Source organism: Gymnoscopelus braueri (assembly GCF_963280865.1).
Source record: "Gymnoscopelus braueri genome assembly, chromosome: 19".
Classification (NCBI taxonomy): Eukaryota; Metazoa; Chordata; class Actinopteri; order Myctophiformes; family Myctophidae; genus Gymnoscopelus; species Gymnoscopelus braueri.
This window is the reverse complement of record NC_137621.1, coordinates 32,334,572-32,358,077: the sequence shown is the minus strand read 5'-3', so window position 1 is coordinate 32,358,077 and position 23,506 is coordinate 32,334,572. Positions and strand designations below refer to the sequence as shown.

Below are 23,506 nucleotides of genomic sequence, written 5' to 3'. Positions count from 1 at the left end.
AAGCAACCAGGTCTAGGAAAACAAGCCCAAAAGAAGTGACTATAGCCTGTCAAAGTCTTAAATGTTAAAAAATACGGTTAAACTTATATATTGTATACGTCAGCCATTTGAAAATGGCCAATCTACAAGCTCACTCGTAGATCTGCTATTTTCAAAAAATACCTTGAAATAAAATATGGAATATTTGGAATATTTTTAAAACATTCTAACAACACAAACCTGGGACGGAGCTCCCTGGCACAACATATTTTCAGATGGGGTTTAGGGACAAACACATTAATTTGGGGGCCCAACGGCCCATGACATGAAAATGTTTGAGAACCACAGGTTTAAACAACCTTCAGGAAGGAGGCCAAATAAGCAACTACACTTTAGAAACGAGCCCCAAAAAACGCAACCCGCAACTAACCAATATTTACAAGTTACTTTACAGAAAAACAAGCCCCAAGTCGCTTATAATAAGCGGACATGGCAACACTGACACAGTACCAGTGTCCCACCCCCAGCTCGTTGTGGGAATGATTAGTTACTGTAATCTCGCGTAGCCAGACCTCCGTCTCGCCAGTCCTCCTGCCTATCCCTTTCCCACTCTATGCAACAACAGTACACACACAGCCACAGCATTCCACAAGCACAAATAATGTGCATACCAAGAGTATAAGCACTTACTTGCATTCATAGAACCAATATAAGGCTCCAAAGTTATAATGTATGGCTCGCATGCAATGTAGTCACACCATAACTGTATATTTATGATCATGTTCCCAGATTTGATTACAAATGTTTTATACCAGATTCAAGATTATTTTCCAGGATTAAAACACAGCTTCAATTCAATAACACAAAAACATATGATAATAAAATACTTTATTTGCCTATCTGTTCCACAATCTACCCTGTGTTCACCTTTAGTGCTTTCTTTGTTTACTATTAAAAAAATAATCTCATGGCAAATGGCAAGGCAGCTATGCAACATTCCTTTTCATGAGAAAAGAACATTCACTTGAATTGGGTAAATATCGCAATCGTAGGGGACCTCTGTCTTCAAAATAGTTCTATTTTTAACCTGCACCAAAATATTGCAAGTCACTTTTTACTCACAGGCAGCCCTGTCACTCAACAGTATAAAGTGAATGTCACTTCATGTAGTGTTTTTCCAACATGATGGCAAATACATACCTGACAAGCTCACAGGATTATTTGACTCTCATGACAACTGAGAAACAGGTTTTATGCATCTTCTCTTATTACAATGTTCTGCTGAAACCTTCCATCAATATTGATTCAGTCAGAGAATAGGACCTGGAAAATTGCAATGACTAACCTCTCAGACAACAAAAGACAAAGAGACAAAGAAAGTGCACTTCAGTAGGAGTATCACTGTCACAGTCGTCCATCCCGGGGCAGATGTTTAGTGTTAATTATAATAAAGTTTCTGCTTAAAAATATGAAACGCATGAAATAATTTATATTTTTCTCAAAAACATTGTTTGTCAAAAGGTCCAACATAAAGGGTAAATGAATAAAAGTAAACAATACATTCTAGAGAAAGTCATGTGGAGTGTACTTCTGTGACAGTGGGCAGGCAAGTGTTATGAAGGGGCTGGAAATGTTGACCATTATTCACACATCATACTCGAAGGAGGTGCGGGGCGGGGGGGGGGGGCTGCCATCTGAATACCCCAGATGGCTGCCATGTGAATATGGTCAATAGTAAGGAGTCGTGGGTAGGGGTGAGGGGTTTAGATCACGCAGAATCTTATTGAGGCTGGAGATCTTCTCCTCGAGCAGGTAGTTCTTCTTCACTGCTATTTTGTGCCGCTGCTCCGTCATGTCCAGGGTCTTCAGGAGATGGTCATTCTCCACATAGAGGTCCTTGATCAACACATCCGCCTTGCCATTCTTATGTAGCTAGACAGGACAAAGAACATCAGTGGACAAACATCAAGCCTTGAAGTTTTTGTTCTACCTTCTATAATTCAATTTTCTATGATCACATGACAGCTCGCTGAAGGGCTTTTCAGTTTATCACATTTGAAACAGACAGAAAAGTCCTGATGGAAATAAATTGCTGCAGTTATGTGAAAACCACAAAGCTTCGGAGAAAAGAAAGAAAAGAAAACAGAAAACCTATGCAACGCCTATTGTATAACTTGAATAAATGCACATGTAAGATTATGGCTACCTCTTATGGACCTCTGACCATCTGGCAAGACCTGTTGGGCATTACGTAATGGTCGGGAAAGGATACGATATGTACAGTACTGTGACCATACATATTATAGTGTCATTGTTGTATCTCCGCCAGGCCGGAATGGCCAGGGTTATGTTTTCGCTCCTGTCCGTCCGAGTGTGTCTGTGAACAGCTAATCTTGGACACCGCTGGACCGATCTGAATTTTGTGAATTTTGCACGCACACTCCCAGTAGGCCAAACTCAAATTAGCCTCATGGTGGCGCTATAACAGACCGCTTTACGTTCTGCCCTATAACTTATTTCATCAGATTTTTCATATTCCATTCCGATTGCCTTCCAAATTACCGGAGGGTCCCGTTTGGCCAAAAATGCTACAAATCATGGTTTTCACACTAGAAACCGTTTGCTTGTAATTAGATGTATAAACATCCAATCATCCGCATATTGGAATCGCATGTTGAGGGGCCTCTATTCTGTGCATAACTGTCACAGTGTTTCCCGTTCAAATCTGCGGCTGAGTCAATCAAATGAAGCTATGGGATACTGACCCGGACCAAGAAATGTTTAAGCCACCTTCTGGAAAAGGGAACTACAGTTATGCACAAAGCCCACCTCCAAAAGTGCTTCCACTTCTGCCTATAGGGGGTGCCACAAACACAAAAAGTTGTCTATATATAAATAGTCCATATTTTATATTCAGAGCCAACCCTGTGTCAATCACCACTGATTTCCGCATTCCTGAGACTGTGACGTGCAGAACAGGGTAATTACCATATAACAGAGAGCCAACTACCATTGGCTTATTGAGAGCATAGCCCTCGCCTACCTCTGTATAAGAATGCCTCCCTAGCCATGTATGACTCTGAGGAAGAACGCAAGATCGAAATGTCAGTCATTTCTTTTTGTACTTGCACCTGAATAAAAGGCTTAAACTGTCCGAACTGCTTCAGTGTCGATCCCTTCTGCATCTGTTGTCCCTGCTCCTCCTGTAACGCACCGGACTAGCCGTATTAGGCTGAGGCACGCCGGTAGACTCCCTTTGTTCACAAAAAGTTGTCTGTCATACAAACTATTTATTTTTTGTATTGTAATAAATTGGCATAACATTATACACATTGGGGAGAAAAAGGGTTCCTTTTGTTTTTGCCTACTCTAAATTTTAGGAGAAAAAAAAAGAGTCACAAAAAAGAAATGCACAGCTTACAGTAGTTGTCAACTGAAAATAATGTCTCAAATTTAGAGGTTGGCGTCTTGGAGCCAGAAAGACCACAGAAATACATAAAGGAGATAAAAATGTCTGACAGACCTGGTCTTTCAGCTGGACAACCTTCTCTTTGAGCAGCAGCTTAACATTGTGCAGTGACAGTTCAATCTCTTTCAATCGCTCCTCCATGTTCCTCATCTTCCTCTCCCTTTCACCCTGGTGGGAGACAATATATTATTAAATAGTCTGCCTCTGACAATGGAATTCAAGCTAATTGGTTAAGGTAATTTTCATTAACAGTTGTGAAAGTGTTATTAGACAAACAGGTTTCATTTACTCTGGATTCCCTACTGTAGCGCACAGTACTGTAATGGTAATACTTTGAAACACAAGCAGAAAACCATATAGTTGATGAAAGTCACAAATCATACACAGAGAGATTATTGTCAACTAGATGCTTTATTATTTGGTCTTGATTCCAGCATTTCTTGTACATTTCTGAAGGGTAGCACTGCACAAAAAAATAATAAATAAATAAATAATAGTATAAAATTGTGCTATTTGTATCGGGTACTTCAACAAACAAAATAATTTAATGCATAAATAAAAACAAATATTAACACAAATCTAATTTAAAAAAGGCAAATTCAACCAAATAAAATAGACACCAGATGGTACACATTGTGCAAAAGAAACCTTGAGCCTGACAGACTAGGAGATTATAAATGATATGACACTAATGACACATTACTGGAGACAAACACCAATTCTTAATGTTTGACAAGTCACACTGATCAGTAACTTTCTAATGAATATCAGCAATTAGAACAAGATGTGCTCAAATAGATAAAAGAACAAAAACATAAGTATACAGTAAACATGTCTCCAGGATACCATTGGCTTTGATCCATTGGATCAAAGCCAATGGTACTGTGTGACGAACAAACAAATACACAGAGACCAATCCATAAGCCCCCTCCCCTCCCCCATAAGGATGGGGGATAAGGAAGACCACATATGACATGTGACTGACTATTGAAGTGCAGCAACAAGACACATTCAAGAAATTATCACCCTGTCAAGATACAGTAGGAGACAGTCACAGTACACTAGCATGCGTTGCAAAGCTGAACTCTAATGGGTTCCAAAGGTTAAAGAAACCAAGGAAAGCATCAAATTCAGCTGTAAGCTACACAAAAGAAAAACACAGACACATACATTCACAGTCCTAATCTATGAAAACAACACTAGTTTACAGGAAAAAAAGTGAACACTGATCCAGCACTTATTGAGTTCTCTTCATATTTCCTTTCATTTATTAAAGAACTCATTCTAAAAACCCTAATTGGACAGAAGATTAACAACAGCAAAACCATGACAGAGGGTACATAAACACAAACTGGGCGTGATGATTGTTGGAGAAGGCTCAAAAGGCTAACCATACTGATTTATTCATGTTACGTATAAGAATGAATAAGACCAAAACAACAATTTGAACAGTCAGTATGAATACAAAGTATTCAACAGCCAAGCACAGATCTGGCCTAAAATGGCAGCCCTTGTTCATCATTAACGCAAAGTCCAACAGTCGATGCAGTCTTTGAGTAGGTACCCTGTCTTAGCATCGTATCTACTGTATGAGTACATACCCTGTTTTAGCAACATATCAATGAGTACATACCCTGTCTTAGCATTATATCAATGAGTTTACCCTGTGTTGGCATCATATCAATAGAACAAGTGCACAACAGAAGATTATATAAAAACATATGTCTTCTGTTAAAACCATTCCCTGTAATTGGACAACCGTTTACACTCAATTAGCCTAACGCAAGTGGCTAGGACTGGACCACCATAACACAACATCCTTGGTGTATCTGGATGTTAGTTAATTTTGTAACAGGCCATCTCTATCAAAGCTTTAATTCTTAAGTTTTCTTAAAAAAGAAAATCAGAATCCCTTTGGGCAAACACCAGGAGACTCAGGGTTTTCCTGCCACCTAGCAGCAGTTGATTACAATAACACATTCATGCCTTTGAAAAAAAGACAGGTTTCCAAATCTCTGTCACATCTGACCGTGTTCATAATTCTCCAGTGAATCTGGAGACATAGGGGGGCATGTACATAGTACTACATATTTTCACTCCCTGTGTTCTGAAAAGCTTAAAGCGGTGAGGGGCAAGAGGAGCAGAAGTAACGAGTTCAGATGCTGATATCACAATCCTCCGATCCTCCGGCAGCTGTCTGCATGAACTGCCCGCTGTTCCGGACTGGCCCCCTGGAGAGAAAAGGCAGGTACTTTTCACCAACACTCAACCCTGTCTCCTCTTATCCTTAAAACCCCCACATAGGTACAATCATTTAAACTAAGAAATGCCCACAAGATAAGTCATGGGTGCATAATAAGGTCACTGAATAAATGTTTACCTGCTATACATTTATAGTGACCTAAATGACTATGATTGGTGATTTCATTCTAGAGCTGAGGAAACACTGAATACATTAAAATGTATGGAGGTGAAGAATGACGTGGTCTACAGCTAATGCAGAACAAAGACAACTATCTAGTAGGAAGTGATGGTTCTGTTTGAGCTCTAATCTAGTAGGAAGTGATGGTTCTGTTTGAGCTCTAATCTAGTGGGAAGTGATGGTTCTGTCTGAACTCTGTAGAGGGTAACAAGTGGCAAACCGTCTCCAAGACCACACCCATGAAAGCACAACACTTCAGTCATTTCAATCCCAAGACGGAAAAGACTCACAGGGAACAGAAAACACACATGGAAGAAGCCACAATCTATCCAAACACCAAACCCAAAAAGCAAACACGTTCTACACACAATGTGACGGTATGACAGATGTAGTGATGAAAACAGTAACAAGGAAACACCACAACAAGGACCACAGCAAACCCATCATATGAATTAAAAAGAAGCCATAATGGAAGAGGCATGTCATGAATGTGGGACATCATGCCAAAATATAACCCAGTTCAGGTGCTTCAAATGTTATGTACGGTATATCCTTAAAGGTATCATGACATTCATTTTCACTTTTTTTATTTTCAATGTTTTATTTGGGGTTTTATGACCTCAATTACACCCAAAAAACCTGAACTTAGAACATTCAGTGGATTTTCTGTGGTCTGGGGTTTTCTGAATAATTAGGCTGAAAAGTAATCTGAGCTTGGCCCTTCGACAGTGAGGTCACAGTCGATTAATCCCGCCCACTCTCCTCCTCGCCCCTCCCCTCCCCTATCCTTTCCTTTGGGGGGGGCGGAGCAAAGGCGATGATTGACAGGCAAAATCCCTCACCAGCGACACCCGCAGGCAAAGATTTCTTTTTTCATTGCAGTTGAAAAGGCTTTAGAAATGTGAGAGAAAAACACCTGCCATTGATCACTGGAATGGAATTTTCACTTAAAACTTTTTGTACACTTTTGAAGGACCAGGACAAAGACTTTGAATGTGGTGTAAAAGTGAATGTCATGAAAGCTTTAAGCAACGCCACCGTTAAAATGACTTTTGTTTAGATCCTTACCCATCAGTGAATGTCTCATAAATCAAAGTAGTTTTGATTTACGAGACTGATAGAAAAGGTATTTTAACCGCATTAATCCCGGTGTCCCCACTCCCTATACCTATAGTGATTTTCTTTTAACAATTGACTAAAATACATAAAAATTGTCAAAAATGTAAAATGCGGGAAAAAAATAAAAAGGTCTAATCCGGGGATCACACCACCTATAATAACTGTATTTGTTGATGCTTATGACTCAGGGAGCACTAGAGGTCTTATAAGTAAACTATACAATGGAATTGTGTCATTGAATAAGGACTCTACGATATATGTGAAACAACGATGGGAAAAAGAACTTGACATTGACATAAGTGATGAAGTATGGTCGGATTCATGGGAAACACAATCAACGACCACTAACTCCCTGACCTGGAGAGACTTTTGCTGGAAAAACCAAATCCGCTTCTTTATCACTCCCAAACAGAAGTCTAAACAAACTGGGAATCAGCTGGACTGCTGGAGGGAATGTGGCGATACTATGGTTGATCATGCACATGTCTTTTGGTCTTGTCCTGCAATTCAACCTTTCTGGAAGGAGATAGCAACACTTATCTAAAAAATCCTGGGTTTCAGTATCGATAATACATTTGAATCTTTGTATCTTGGACAAACCCCGGATGGACTGAGTCCGAATGACTGTTATTTGCTTAAGATCCTACTTGCAGCAAGCAAAAAAGCTATTACAAAGAACTGGTTGCAGAAAAACTGCCCTACTATGGGACTATTTGTCAGTATTGTGAGACAGTTGCATCTCTTAGAGCAGATGACCTACTCTTTGAGGCTCCAAAAGGAGTTGGGTGAAAAAAGATGGGGGAAATGGCTGGACTATTTAGATAGCGTGCCAGATCTCTGATAATCCTGGTTGTCCTCATATTTCAATCTTGTTACTGGTACCAAATGTTCCCACGACCTCTTTTTATTTTCTCTTGTTCTTTTTTTGTATGTTTATATTTTTATTTGTACTGATGTTTTTCTATTGTTTTTTTGTACTTTTTGATTTTATGTATGTATGTATGTATGTCTGATAAAACCCTGAAAAATAAAGAGTTTCAAAAAAAAAATGTAAAATGCGCATGTGAGCTTGTAGACCAGCTAAGCTAAGTAGGGATTAAAGAACCAGCTGAAATGAAAAATATGCTTTTCACACGTTTAGAGCCTAGCCATAGACACAATGGTAACAAAGTCGGTAACAGAGTCCCTAAAAGTCCAATCTTAATAACTGTCATACAAAAACGTATTGATGAATTACATTGGCAGGTAATTCATCATTCATTTATCTATCCAATTTCAAACAATAATATGATGACAAGCACCTGTCAATCACTCCACACAGAGCTATGATTCTATCTAGAGTAGACACTAGAGGGCGGTGCTACTCTGTTGAATACGATCTCGTTTAAAGTTAAACAGTACACTAAATGTGTGAGAAATATGAAAAGACATTTCGGCTGGTCTTTAAGTGTTTAAAGCACCTGAACAGGGCATTTCATATAGTCTGAGTCAGCAGATTCTCTAAGAGTGGTAGAAACACAATGATATGATTGGGTTTGTGTTTACTCCCCATTTAGCCCACATGCAAAATCAACAGATGTCAAGTACAGATGAACTGTAGTGAGGCATTCCTTTTTTTAGCATCATCATGCATAATTCATGAATAATCACCCAATGACATAATGAGGATACAGTAATATGAATGGGAAGCATTAATCACATTTGATGGGAGTGATTAATCATAGTAAATCTTATGGTTCTAGAGTATTTTTCAGGCATGTGCGTTTGAGCCAACTACAAAGCAAACCTGGGCAAAAAAAACAACATTTAAATGACTGTTTTATGTTGTTATTCTGGAGCCCAGAATGTTCTATCACTACTGTATGTGATGGAAAATTCATTTATTTGTTATCTTGAAGCAATTTTCAGTTCCATTTTTGCCCAGTTCTGCTGTTGGGGAACGATCTGCTCGCACTGTACCTGCACGTTGTCATCATCTCCACGGTGCTGACCTCTCGGTACTCTGTGAGGTGACGGTGGCAGCATCCCAACAAACTGAGACTGCAATGTCTGTGGGCAATGGATGACAGTAAGACAGCATAGCAAATACATGTCAAGAGTGTGAATTTAAATGGTCCATTTGGTTCCATTTGTACACTGTCAGAGTAAAATTAACACTTGAGGATTTTAGGATTTTAAACATATGAAAAGTGGTATACAATCTACACAACATATCATGTGTTAAGGCCCTGATACACGTATCCGTTTTTGTATCAATGAGCAACATACATTTTCAATGTAGACATTTCACTTTCCTATTGAAAAGTGAAATCAGTAATGTCCTAAAATTGCATTATGGGAATTCTTTGACCAAAAAAAACATTCCATCTGAGTTGGAGCTGTTTCCCTGATTCTCATCATGTTGCTCCTGGATGTTTATGTTGTCTGTTGATGAAAGTTGATACGTGTATCAGGGCCTTTAAATGTATTTTGTCAGAGTTCAAGGTTAATCCCCACCTTCCTCAAATGTCAATCCTGGTGCATCCTCAAGAATTGAAGGCAAAAGCTGCACAAGTAATAATACGAAAATGACAAAGTAGGAGGAAGTTGTGCAGAACTGACCTCTAACAGTTGGGAGGAGAGGTGGGCCATTTGTGCCTTTAGAGCTTCATTTTCCTGCTGCAGACTCTCAACATTTCCTTCACCATTCTCACAGAGGAACTGAAAACATGTACACTGAAAACATTCAGTATGGTAAAAAAAAAAAGAAGTTTAAGTTTGACCACTTACTTACAGTAAACCTTCTATACTTAGTAAAACGGACCTCAGTTGGCTCTGTACTTGGTCTGCCCTGCAGCAAAATCTCTTCACCAGAAATAGCCAATCTAAATAACTGATCTACAGTTACAGAGCTTCTGTTTTCTGCAGTTAGGTTGAGGGTTGAGTGTCTTTCTCAGGGACACCTCGACTCATTGCCGGGGCTGGGAATCTAACCTGGGACTTTCTGCTTCCCAGGTGGGCTCTCTACTCATTTAGCTATGGCAGCCTCTTTATTCATAATGTATATGTATATGTGTATTGTATATTTATACACATGATCTAACTTTTGTTATTATTGAATGCAGGCCAAAATAAATCGAATCCATTCACAACCCCGAAACCAAATGTACACAGTCCATCAGAGAAACCCAAGAAGTAGCCGTCAAATGAAGTTCTTGTTATAAGCCCTGAATTAGACATTAAAGACAGCACACATTATTAATGACAACAGAAATAGGTTATCTGGGTATATTTCTATAGTAGTTACCTTGGTCAGTTCCTTCTTGTCCTCTAGCTCCTGTTTGAGAACAGCGTTTTCTTGTTCCAAGGCCTTGACCTGCTGTTTCTGTTGCTTCAAGGACACGATGGTGGCCTCAAGCTGTCGAACCTTTGGATCCACAAATTGAACGGTTCATTATACTGGCCCATGATCCAATTCCTGATTATTAGTCATTTCCATGTTATTCTAAACTAGCCTGGCATGGCCAGACTAATATCACTGCGTAGCTATTAGTCTGGAATCTCTGTGTGAAACCTGCATTTCCAAGGGGCAAATTTAAAAAATGGTGGTTGTCATACATAATTCCTCCACATCAAACAATCAAGAAGGTAAATTGTTTCCCTTATATTCGATATGAAGGGTGAGACTCACCTTGTCCCTGGAGTGAGCAAGTTCTCCTTTGGTGTTACAGACCTCCACCTGAAGCCTCTCATTTTCCTGCTTCAGCAGCTGCTGTTCCTGCTCCTGAAGTCGAGATATCTTCTCCCTGAACAGCTTTTTGTGCTGACTCTGGAAACCACTGGAGTTCAGGGTCATCTCCAGGACATGGTTCTGAAGCAAAACCAATAGAGCAGTTAAGCTTACTGACAAGAGTCTGAATGAATGAGCTTTCCTATTTCAGAGACAAAAGACATCAATCTGTTGAACATCTTGAAACGTTTGAAATCAAGGGAGCTTTATTTGTCTGACACTTAGCTTTATACAAGGAAATGAGAATTCCATCAATGGTTACGGTGTTAGGTAGCTTACTTTATCATTGGCAATCTGCAGCTGTTTGTGTAGGGAGAGGGCTTCCTGTCTGAGGGCATCCTTCTCCTGCTGGATGACACGCAGGTCTGACTTGAGACGAGCATTCTGAAGGTTGACAAGTTGCACAGTTTCATCCACTGTCTGAACCTACAGGAGAAAACCACAAAGCAAGTTGAGACCAATTTCTTCTCAGAGTTTTAATTTTACTTTGTAAAAGTCCCGCTCACTGCTGAACAAGGCCTAGTTAAATTATTAGATCATTAGAAACTCTGCAGCCACAATGATCGGCGCTCAGGTCAGGATTATATTACATTAAAATGTATAGATTCATAAGAATGACAATGCCGTTTTTATTAGAAGCCTAGTAGTTGTACGTTAATTTTGTTTATAGTTAGATGTTCAATTGTTTGTGCCTGTAAGAGTGCATGAATAAATCCACTAGTGAGCTTTAGATGTGAAAGGCACCTTAATTTAACTCTTAAGTTTAATATATATATATTGTTGGTAATGTTTAGTAAGATGCAAGAGTTTAAAATAAATAAATCACAAATAAAACTTCACGTCTATACAAAAACAATGCTTATACTGCCAACAGTAGACTACACCAAGCATAAAATATTAGGACCACCTTCATAATATAATATCGAACCTCCTTGTACATGATACATGTTTAAGGTGTCTTGAGGCTTAAAGCTCAAGGCTACTTCAATCTGTCTCCTTCCTTTCAATTGCATTTTGCCTTTATCAATGGAGTGGATTTAGCATAATGTATTTCATAGAGCTGGTTGTCCTTAGAATTTGTACAGTCAAGAGTTTGCACATCTGAACTCTAATGGTGCATTGGCTTACCTTCTCTCTGAGGGCACAGAGCTGGTGTGTTAGGTGGGAATTCCTCCCCTCCAGGTGGACTGTGTCCTCCAGAGCTTTGGTCAAGTCAGCCTCCAGGGCAGACACACAAGCTGCCATCTAAGACAGAACAACCACTAATTATCTAACCACCACAACGACCAGGACACCACAACAACTACAAGGATATCGCACGCTATCGTTTTACCTGGGTCCTTTCTTCAGCAGGCACACTCTCTCGCCGCTCAGTTTCTTTTATCAATTCAGCCAGCTGCTGGCTAAGTGTCTCCACGCTAGCATCATTCTGGGCATTTTTCTCTGACAGCAGTGCATTCTCTTCCTCCAGTTGCTGGCTCCGGAGATATAGACCAGAGATCTACAGAAGCGCACAAGCAAGGATGTTTTGCACACGTTGAACAAAGGGGAAATTAACGAGTGCAGAGCGAAAGCTGAAGTTGGAGTCTTGCTCAAAGTTTAATGGGTCACTCCTCTCTTACCTGTTTCTTGAAAGTCTCTGCCATCTTTTGTGCAGCTATCTTCTCTTTCTTGAGGCGTTCCAGTTTCTGTCTAAAATGACAGGACAAAGGAGAATGTCAGTTAACATGATTTAATTTTAAACTAAATATTGGAAAGGGTATTCCATGTTACACTATTTTGCGTCTTACTGCAAGTGTCTGTAGGCCTCTTTTAGGTCCTCTTCTTTTAGTGTAGCGAGCTTATGTTGGAGGACATGGTTTTCTTCAGCAAGACGATTTGTCTCAGTTCTGAAAATATTAGGTCGAGAAGAGAACATATGATCAAATATTGTTAATACAACTGAACTAGTAGAAATGCTCCATATTGTCGCTGTCAGGTGTAAACCTTGTATGTTCCAGAAATGGAAAAAAGAACCTGTGTTCCATGGATCAAATGTAGTTCCCCGTATTTTCCGCACTATAAGGCGCACCGTCAGTGCGCCTTATAGTGCGGATGCTTCTTATAATCCGATGCGCCTTATATGTATCAATATTGGTTCCCTTGGTTTCCGCACTATAAGCCGCACCGTCAGTGCGCCTTATAGTGCGGATGCGCCTTATAATGCGGTGCGCCCTATATATGAAAATAATACATTTATTGAAGGTGCGCCTTATACTCAGATGCGCCTTATAGTGCGGAAAATACGGTACTTAGCCACAAGATCCTGTTAATACTTTTCATTAAGCATCGTTAAATATTTATTTAAAAAAAATCTAAAATGTTGGATGAAGGAAGTTGTGTTCTTGTAGATCAGCTATTTCCGATAATTTTGTGTACAAAGTATAAAATAGGGCATTAATTTTTAAAAATAAGAAAGGTGAAATAGGGATACAAGGTTGCTGCCTAACAGCGACTATACAATACAAAACTGATGAATGACAAAACAGAGGAAGTGTAATCTACTCCACCAAATGCTCACATCCAACATCACTAGTGAACTAGGGAGGTTCTACATTTACAACATGCACATAAAAAGGTGATCTGTTAGGAATTAAGCAGTTGAGCCATAAAAGTGTCACATTGAAAGAGGTTTTCAAGGAGGAAGTACAACAGCAGCACTACATTGTGCTAGGAATGGGAATCAGGTGTGGTCTCAATGAGCAATGCTTGACGAGAGGGATGGGATCACAGAGGCTACGGGATCCTAGTTTGTCTCCAAGTTACCTATGAGCCTGCATTCTTTCAGTTAACGTCAGCGACTTGCCCTGCAGCTCTGTGACTGCGTTGCGAAGTTTGCCATTTTGCTTCTCGAACTCCACACAACAGTCCTCCAGGTCAGCCACCGCCTGGATCTCGGCCTCCGTGTGGCAGTTCAGGTCCTGGAAAGAATCATCTGCTGGGGTCTCAGAGGATCTAGATGCAGGGTCTTGAGGCATGGCCATAAGGATTTCATTATGCCTCTCCAATTCAGTGACCAACTCCGACAGCTTACTGTTCTCCTCTCTTACCAGGGCAATCTCATTTACCAGCGCAATCTGCTGATCCTGGAATTCATGGACAATGTGCATTCTGCTCTCAAGGTCCAGAACCCTCTCTTCAAGTTCACAGTTCTGTTCCTTTAGTTTACCATTTTCCTGAAGTGAAGCTTCATATTTAAGCTGCAGGCCCGCCATCCTTAAGGCCTTTATCTCAAGCTCTTTGGTCTGCTCCATTATCAACAGCATTTTAACTTTGAGGTTATAATTTTCCTCTAATGCATGGTTGCCAGCTTCAATCTTCTCACTGCTGTGGGCCAAAATATTCTCTAATGTGTTGTTTTTTTGTTGAAGCAAGTCTGTTTTCTGGTGCAGAAGAATGTTTTCTTCAATAGCATTGCTATACAAGGTTTGTAGTGTACCTAGAGAGCGGGCCAGCTGTTCACAGGGATCATTGAGATTCTGAGGTTCAAGAGACTCGGGGGAATAGTTCTTTTGCTCATCAGCAGCTTCACTTGAGTCTCTCTCTTCTTCACTAAGTAGTTCAATTTCAATTCCTTGATCGTGAGAGTTGCCTGGTAAACAATTCATCTTAGCATTCTCCAGGAACTGTTTATCAGGGTCACCTGTGGCCTCTGGAGCTGAGGATTCAACCGCAGTCTCATTATATGGCTCCACATTATGGGAAGAACATTCATCTTCTTCAGCTGGGTCATCTTGAGGTTTATTGTCCTTATCACATGATTCATGGGCTACATGATTCTCACAGTCAACTATATTTTCACCAGTGTTTTCATTTAACACCTGAGGCAAAGCCTTAGAGGAACAACCATTATCTTTGTTTCCAACAACATCCTCCTCATCTTCAGCATCCACATTATGATTATCTGGAACAGTGTCTTGTGGAACATGGCCATCTGATGGTAGACTTAAGTCTTCTTCATTTGGGTGTTTAGCTTCGACCTGAGTTCCAAAACACGATTTCCAAGCTTGCTCATCTCCTGCACTGCCTCCTCCTGCGCACGCTTCATTTTCACTTTGCTCCTCAGCACAATCAGTGTTTTCAGGACCTTCTTCTATTAAATCAGGTGTGTCAGTTCTCATCTCTGTATCTTCATCTTGCCCTTGATCTTCAGCAGACTCTGAGGCAGTGGATACATACTTGTTTAGCATACATTCGATCTCATTCATTTTAATCCTCAGAAGGTCTCTCTCTGCTATAAGCGCTACTCTCTCATTCTCTTGCATCTCACAGCAAGACAGGTTATCCATTAACTTATCCTCAAGGACAGATATGTTTTCTAGTAGCTCTTGCCTCTCAAGATCAAAGTCCATTGCTGCCTGTTTAAGAAGCATCTCCAGCTCTTCAACCTTCATTTTAAAATCATCACGCTCAGTTAACAGGTCAATTCCCTCCTCAATCTGCTTCTCAGATATGGAAAGTGCTTCTTTGTATTTTGCGTTAAGTTCTGACAGGCTGATCTGAAGTTCTGCCCTCTCTTGTTGAAAATCTTCCACTGCTTGGTTTAGCAGAAGCTCAGCCTCAAGTGCGTTCCTGTCAGACTGGACCAGGAGCTCATCTTTGGTCTTCAAACTGTCCTGGAGCCTGTTGTGGAGGCAATTCAAGTGCCTACTCAGCTCTATTTCTTTGGTCTGGGTTGAACTGACTAAGTCTTCTAGCTCATTTTGGAGCTCCTTGTTCCTTGTAACAAGTGCTTCCATTTCTTTCTTATGGCTCCTCTCTCGTTCCTCTTGTTCGTTTGCCCTCTCCTGGCTTACGGCCTCTCGCTCTTGCTCCATGGCTTCTCGCATCAGTGTTTTTTGTTCCTCTGCCTCCTGGAGGACCATCTCCATCTCTGTCTCCCATTTGTGTTTCTGCTCTGTGTGGTTTTCGGAGAGAGTCTTCAGCTCGCTCTGGTAGTACTGTTCGAGCTTTAGCACGTCAGCTTGAAAACGCTCAGTGACAGATTCTTGATCACCTGAGAAACGAACCTCCACGTCTTTGATTTTCTTGGTGAAGTGGTTCTCAAGTTCCCTCCTGTACAGTGTTAATCAGTCATAGTTATGAGCACAGTTGCTAACTTTTAAACAGAATAAGAAACCTCATACATTGCTTTCATCATTACTTACACAGCATGGTTCGAACGTTACACCTTTCCTCAACAAAATATTTTAGCAGACAAAATGTAATAGGCAAAATGGCATACGGCTATGTGATGACAAAAAATGTCACATCAACCGACCTAACGGTTGATGTGGTTGCAAAGTCACATGGTCATTGGTACAGCACATCGCTAATGTTCAATTACATCATCGCATAACCCAGGCATGATTGTGACGTGGATCAAATGGACTGACAATGACATGGATTAAAATGATTTATAAAGATCAGTACTCTCACCTCTCCACAGCAATGTCCTCTCTTAGTTGGTCCAGCATACCACCCAGTCTCTCCCTCTCCTCACTGTGCTTGGTAGTCAGCTCCCGTATGGCCACCCGGTGGCTCTCTTGCAGGCGAGCCTTCTCATCCTCCATCAGCTCGTCCAGCCGCCTCTTTGCCTCCTTCCTCTCAGCTTCTAGCTTCTCCCTCTCCTCCTTCAGTTGATCCTGGAGCATCCGCTCATAACTTTCCTCCAGTTGCAACTTGTCCCCCTCCCACTCCTCCCTCAGCCTCCCATCTCTCTGCTCCTGCTTCAGTCTCTCCTCAGTCAGTCTGGTGTGCATCATGTCCTCGTGGGCCTCCTGAAGCTCAGCTAGCTCAGTCTCCCACTCCTCCTTGAGCTTTCTCTCCTTCTCCTCCTGCTCTTTGAAGAGTCTCTGTATCCCCTCTTCCAGCTCAGTCTGCAGAGCCTCATTGCTCTGCTCCTTCATCTGCGCTTTCTCTTTTTTCCACTCCTCCGTAAGATTCCTCTGTAGCTCCTCATGTTCTCCTCGAAACCTCACACTCACCTCTTCTAACCTGACCTTCAACTCGTCCTCATGACTTTGTTGCAGTTGCTCTTTTTCTCTTTCCCAATCCTCCAATACCCTTGCCAGCACATTGGCCCCCTCTTCCAGCAGTTTGGTCCTCTGCTCTTCAAGTGTGGCCTTTAACAGCTCTTCATGCCCCTCGTCTGTTTTATTGAGCGCCAAGGCGTGCCGTTCCTTCAGCCGCTCCATCTCAGTGTCCATGTTCACCTCGGTCTCAGCATGATGGAATTCCAGGGATTTCAGCTGCTCTTCCAGGTCTGAGATATGGGTATGGGCCTCCAGTAATCGCTGGCTAAGGTTTGCAACTTCTTCCTCTTGCAGGTTCTCTAGTTCTTCCCTCTCCCCAGCCTGCTTCTGCTCTAGGTCGGCCCGCTCCAACTCCACTTGTTCTTGCTGCTTTCGTAGCTCTCGTTCGTGATTCTGAATGCCAGCAATCTCCTCCTTCAGTGCATGGACCTCTTCCTGGTATCGGAGTGTTATAGCAGCCTTCTGCTCCTCGTGAGCTGCCAGCTGTTCTTGTGCCATCAGATCAAATTCATTGACCTGGAATCATATGTGGAGGAAACAGCAGATCAATCAAATATAATCAGTGACATTTAATTTCCATAGGAGTATTAGTTATGTTGTTTTTATCACTGATGAGCGTATGTTGAGAAATCCGCAGAAAAACACTATGATGGACCCAATAGACTTGCCTTGATTTCCAACTGAGCCCTGAGATCCTTCACCTCCCTAAGATGCTGCTCCTTTAGATGCTCTAGCATTAGTTCTGCCTCGAGTGTCATGTTAAATGGCTGTCCATCCTCTGAGCCTAGACCTGCAAATAAATCACACATATAGCAGTTAGAATGAGGTACAGTAGTACTAGTATAGGCAGAATATGTTCTATGCAAACGTCATATAACACAACATATTTATCATTTTATTGTATGCATGCATGATGCATGTATGTATGTATGTATGTGTGCGTATATATAAATAATTAGGATATCATTATGTACTTTGTACAGCACTTCTTTTATGATGTAAACAATGAGGACTACCTGGGTCTGACTCCATGCCAGGGCTCTTGCTTTCCAACTCTTCTGAGAGGGGTTTGCTACACAGCTGAGGAACACGGCCAAGACTGTGGAACTCCTGCAGCTCTGATTGCAACTCATCAATACGATCTTGCAGTTCCTACCAAACAAGTCATGCCGTCATGTACTGTATATGTACTGTATACCCTTATGCAAATGTGATTATCTCTCATGTACAGGTTATGTATATACACATCGTCGCTGTCGTGCAAAAACCTTGCATCTCCTTTTTTCAACGTTTTATGTTTTTTACATTAATGCCCTACTTCATACAAGAGTGTCACACAAAAGTAGTGATGATAGCAGATCTACACGGCCAAGACTGGCCATGTAGATGAGCTATTCTCACTATTTAAAAAAAGGAACGGTTTTGAACGTGCAAGGTTTCCACCATTTCTTTTAATTTATCTCTAATTAATTAATATATATTTTAAATATTTTCAATATATATATATAGTTGTAAAAATAAGCATCATTTGGAGAAAAGTAATCTTTAGGTGGAATGATTATAATTACTCTGCATTGCGTCTCATAGCTGCTGCGTAACTGTTTGATACGTTCCTCCTGGAGGAGGAAGTCTGCGCTGCCTGGGTCCAAGTCCCCAAACTGAAGAACAGAAGATGATTCACAATTTAGTGAGACAAAAATTGAGTGTGATCAGTGGATCTTGCACTTTAAGAAGGACCATTAAGAGAGAGGATATTCCAAGAACATAATATACCCACATACAAAACACAACATAGGCCTACTGTATAGCCATGAATTAATATTTATATATGCACAGTCAATACCATGTGGTACCTTTTCCTTGACAATTTTATCCAAGTGTTCCTGGAGTTTAGCGATTTGATTATGTGCCTCCACTAGTTTCTCAGTGCTGTCCAGCAGCTCCATTTCGACACGTCTATTTTCCTGAAAGCAGGAAACCATGACATCAAAATCAACACTTTCAAGTTGAAGGACTTGTAGGTTATGTATATAAAAGTACATACTTAATTAGCAATTGTTCGATTTGATTTAGCCAAAAATGCAACCAAAAAACTTTACCTTCACAGATATGGAGAGGTGGTCTCTGAGGAAGGTTTCATCCCCCCTGATCTTCTCCATCTCTGCCTCCAGTTCCTCACGCTGCATGCCAGCCTGCTGCTGAATCTGATCCATCTCTTTGATCAGCTCTGACCTCACCACTGCTACCTTCTCCTTGTGGTCCTGCTCCAGTTTCCTGTAGACACACACACACAAAAGTACAATACCTGCAGTCATCTAAAACACTATACATTGTGCATCAAAGTAGTAAATAATAGTAAAAACCACTACAAAGCTGTAAGGGAAAACATTTTCTTACTTAAATTTGCCTTGCACGTTGAGCAGCACACACACATATTTTACAATGGAGAGAGAGTTACCTGAGATTGAGGTTATTCATGCGCTCAATGGCAGAGTGGTGCTCATCCACCTCAGCTGCCAGCTGACTCTTCAGCTTCTCTGCTTTCTCCAAGTCAGAACGAATCTTCTCTTTCTCCCTGAGTTCTCGGTCTACACGCTCACTGAGAAGTAACACAACAAGGAACTAAGAGTTTATAAACAGAAATATGTGAATAGGCAATCATGTGTGAGCTAGAATAAAGAAATAATTGCTTTTAGGGTATTTTAAAGTTGTCATGATGATAAATACAAATGTAGTGAACATACAGTATATTCATAGTACGGTACTCTCATGACATATTTTGCCCTACAATATGGTACATTTCCACAGCTCACTGGCCATGGCTGTCATTTAACTAATATACTGCCAAAGACGACTTATGACGAGACATCATCCAAACGCCCACACTGCCAAGGACGACTTATGACAGCTTTTAGTTTTTTAATCATTTTATAAAAGATTGCGCTGTTCTCTATCACCCGAGTGATCAGTTTCACTTTCCACTCAACCGGATCCGGAAATAACGTCATCCGAAGATTTCCGCCTCTGTCCACTTCCCGTTTAACTTTTTAATTAAAACGGCTCTACCTTGAGTTCAGTTGACTTTGTTCCCCTATATTTCGCGAGACATCCTATTTTCAACATGCTGCTGCAAGAGAAGGGGATGTCCCGGTTGGAACATTTTTCTCTGGGCGACGCACATGGTATATAAATGGTATATTCACATGCTGTTAGAAGGCAAGGGGGGGCAAACGCGGCCAGAAATAAGTCTGGCAGTGAAAGAGTTAATATAATCACCTACTATTTGATTACAATCCCCACTAAGATGTCTGAGATCAAATACTATAAAATACTGTATGCTCTTATTTTGCTATGTAATTATTTTATTTTCTGCATGCTATTTGTCCATAGTCTTTTCATGTTCCGTTTGTAAATATTCTAACAACAATGGATCATTAAAAAAAAAGAAACGCTCTGACTCTTGTACTCACAGGAGATGCCTTATCTCTGCTTTGAAGCTTGCCAGTGCTGCCTGGTGAATCCCATTCTTCGTAACAAGCAGTTCATTCTCCAGGGCCATGGTTAGCTCACAGAGGTTCAGTTTTCCATCCAAGCTGAAATCCAAGGCCTACACACAAATACAGAAATTTGTTATCTTGGTTGTATTATGGTTTGGTTTCCTTTTTTCATTTTCCTAAGTCCCATACTTTTTTCTTTTACCTTAAAGGGGTAGTTCACCCCCAAAATAACTTTTTTTCTATGGATTACTCACCCCATGGAGCCTTGAATTCATGGATATTTTTTTGTTTTTGTCGCATTCCTTCCTTTATTATTTGATTATAATAAATTTAGCCCCATTGATTCCGGTAGGAGACACAAATGCATTTGTGTCTCCTACCGGAATCAATGGGGACACATTTATTATAATCAAATTATTGGCTTAGGAATGTGACAAAAACAAAAAAATATCTATGAATTCAAGGCTCCAGGTGGTGAGGAATACATAGAAAAAAAGTTATTTTGGGGGTGAACTACCCCTTTAAATAATGAGCTCGTCTCAACACAGAACACATGGGGAAGGGTTATGTCAAGATTTTCACGTCCATTAGAACAGTAGGATTTCAGGTTAAATATTGTCCAAGTTTCCTTTTCAATGTGCCAATAAACTAATTCTAAATATACAAGAGTATGCAGTACCTGCAGGATTTCAGTACTGTTTTCGATGCCCTCCTCCATCCAGGCATCTAGGATGTATTCGACGGGTATGTAGCCAGTCCCATCATCCAGTGTGGAGAAGAGACGCATGCCTATGGTACCCGTCATGGCTGAGGAAGTGACAGTCCTGCGTCCTACCTCATCAAAGGGCTGCAATTGGAAGAATCTCTCAGTGAACTCAAAATATAACATGGATAAAGGATGAGTTTGCACATGTAAATAGTAAAGAAAAGCCCAATTCAATATGGTTTGACACTAGTTAACACAAGGGTGTCTGTTACAATACTTGTCTACAATACACAATAAGGAATAATGGTTTGATCTGAAATGTTTGTATCATTATATTATATAAATACAGTAGGAGCTTACCTGTGTTGAGTGGAGTCTTTTAAACTGTCGGTAAGACGTTGAGGCTGAAGGTGTGAGTGGTGTACTGTGACTCACCACCCTGGTAACAAACTCCTGAACAGTCATGGCTCCATCTCCACTCAGACTCTGGACTACATCACCAGTTACCTGTTATCCAGTTTCAAAGATTTGACCTTTAACACTTAAACATTTGAAATTAATGTTTGCTTTACATTAATTTTTTTTTGCGAGAAGATATCCGTCACATTTAGCACTTTTCTAAGCATGAAGACAATTCCTTTTTAAATAATTCCCCCTATACTGTAGGTCTGAGAAACCTTTTAACTGCTCACCTCCAGCCCCAAGTGATCACAGAGACCAAGCAGTTCATTGTGACTTGCACATCCGTCCCATGGCAGAGCCAGCTTGTCACAGGCTTCCCGTATCCTACCCTCGAATTGCTCCGACAGAGGCACGATGGAACCCCTAGGAGTGCTCGGTTCATCAGGATTCCAGAGATGCATCTGGCCTGTACACACAGGGTGAGAGAGTCGATCATATAATCGTAACATCCCTAGTTTGATTCTGACTGGATAATCCCACATTTATTTTCCTGTCTCGCTACACCGTCCAAATAAAGCAACAACATCTAAATATAATCTTTATTAAAAAACAATGTTGTTTTGGTACCATCCTACTATAAAATGAGGAAACCGCTGTCTGTCCGTCCTTCCTTCTGTCTGTCCTCATCTGTCTTTTGGTGCGTAGTCTACGCACATAACTAGGTATGGATTAGTTTCTATAATAATTACTACTGGAATAATCTATGGAATTTTGTCCAGACACTATGGCTTTGGCTTCTTTGTTACATATACTCTGAATTGCTTGTTTGCAATATTGATGTTGGTGATATTTTGGGAAATACAGTAAGGTTTGTTTAATCTCACACACACACACACACACACACACACATTTTTGGAACACAAGTCTGACATACCTTCTGCTTCATATTCCTCTGTGTTTGTTTCCAGAGCATTCCAGCGCTATGAAAATGAGATGAAATATGAGAAAATAATGTTGAGGATAAGAGTCTTTATTACAAATGTCTTGAAAGAAACTTGTAGACTACCAAAATGACATCAGGTCAAACAAAATACATAATTATTTTGTTCCAAGATTTAAGTGACAAACTTTGAATCACTTCAGCAGAAATAAACAATACAGGCAAAATGGTTTCTCATGTGGCTGGTAGTCAGCTGTTTATAAAATCAAACATGTTTTTAAATTGGCCACGGGTGAGAGCATTAGGGGTGGTGCTGGGGTCTCAGACTCAGACAAAAAGCACAAGCGAGCTATTGTGATGGCACGGGCCCCAAGGAGGGTGAGCGGAGCGGTCAAAACTGGGACTGGTGAATATAATGGACAATTAAAATGTGTGAAAGACACACACTTCTCTTTATGTTCTGTTGTGTTGGTTGCTAATGATGCCGCAATTCTGATTAAATAAATCATGGTTGTTGAAGAAAAAAGTATTTATTTAATGTGAATTGTGGTTTCATATACTTATACATACACGTATAAAAAAGGTCAGAGCTGATAGAAAGAGAGGGGGATAAAAAAATAAAAAAAGAAGACAGGAATGCATGGATATTCTTCATCCTGACAAGATTTTTGGAGATGTCGTCGTTTTGACTTTGTATGAAAAAAAAAAACAGTATTTAAAATAAACGTCTCAAATATCATGTTTATTGATTGAAATGTTCATTAATGTGCACCGTACCGGAAACAAATAAATAAAAAAAGTAAAGTAAACATGAAAATAGGGAGTAGTTTAGTGGGGTGTGACCCACTGTGATGCAATGGGTCAGTATCAGCGTAGAGGAATCCATTGTTTGGGGGGGGGGGGGGGGTGAACAGATGGGTCTATTCTAGACTAGAGGCTGTAGAGTGTATAGGCATCTAGGAGGGCGTGGGGTGGCTGCTCATTGTGTTTCCGTCAGACTCCTTGACTAGCCCCCTCCGATGCAATGCCCCTCCTCATGCCTCTTGTCTCCATGGCAGAGCCCCCTGACCCATCCCCATCTGCTGGTCCCATGGGCCGCACATTGTTTAACCCAGCCTTGATTTGTCAATACCAAGACACGCTTCATTTC

The 23,506-nt window shown here is 40.7% G+C and overlaps 1 protein-coding gene across 4 annotated transcripts in view; it reads right to left on the bottom strand.

The window, feature by feature from the left end:
- Positions 1 to 892: 892 nt before the first annotated feature.
- nin (ninein (GSK3B interacting protein)) overlaps positions 893 to 23,506 on the bottom strand; it is a 31,786-nt gene continuing 9,172 nt past the window's right edge. The window contains exons 5-28 of one of the 4 annotated variants that reach the window (XM_080414890.1): positions 22,351 to 22,396; positions 21,707 to 21,882; positions 21,375 to 21,521; positions 20,988 to 21,155; positions 20,282 to 20,418; positions 19,270 to 19,410; positions 18,911 to 19,085; positions 18,665 to 18,775; positions 18,380 to 18,469; positions 17,828 to 17,963; positions 17,480 to 17,601; positions 16,216 to 17,327; positions 12,549 to 12,647; positions 12,381 to 12,450; positions 12,092 to 12,259; positions 11,887 to 12,003; positions 11,038 to 11,184; positions 10,660 to 10,839; positions 10,276 to 10,395; positions 9,591 to 9,704; positions 8,949 to 9,038; positions 3,503 to 3,616; positions 3,111 to 3,182; positions 893 to 1,911 (exon numbers count right to left, since the gene is read on the bottom strand). In XM_080414890.1, the coding sequence (XP_080271016.1) occupies positions 1,708 to 1,911; positions 3,111 to 3,182; positions 3,503 to 3,616; positions 8,949 to 9,038; positions 9,591 to 9,704; positions 10,276 to 10,395; positions 10,660 to 10,839; positions 11,038 to 11,184; positions 11,887 to 12,003; positions 12,092 to 12,259; positions 12,381 to 12,450; positions 12,549 to 12,647; positions 16,216 to 17,327; positions 17,480 to 17,601; positions 17,828 to 17,963; positions 18,380 to 18,469; positions 18,665 to 18,775; positions 18,911 to 19,085; positions 19,270 to 19,410; positions 20,282 to 20,418; positions 20,988 to 21,155; positions 21,375 to 21,521; positions 21,707 to 21,882; positions 22,351 to 22,396 (4,056 nt within the window). In that variant the 3' untranslated portion in view covers positions 893 to 1,707. Of the gene's footprint in view, positions 1,912 to 3,110; positions 3,183 to 3,502; positions 3,617 to 5,271; positions 5,680 to 8,948; positions 9,039 to 9,590; positions 9,705 to 10,275; positions 10,396 to 10,659; positions 10,840 to 11,037; positions 11,185 to 11,886; positions 12,004 to 12,091; positions 12,260 to 12,380; positions 12,451 to 12,548; positions 12,648 to 16,215; positions 17,328 to 17,479; positions 17,602 to 17,827; positions 17,964 to 18,379; positions 18,470 to 18,664; positions 18,776 to 18,910; positions 19,086 to 19,269; positions 19,411 to 20,281; positions 20,419 to 20,987; positions 21,156 to 21,374; positions 21,522 to 21,706; positions 21,883 to 22,350; positions 22,397 to 23,506 lie in introns of those variants that run through there. The other 3 variants (XM_080414891.1, XM_080414892.1, XM_080414893.1) reach the window with 3 other exon arrangements.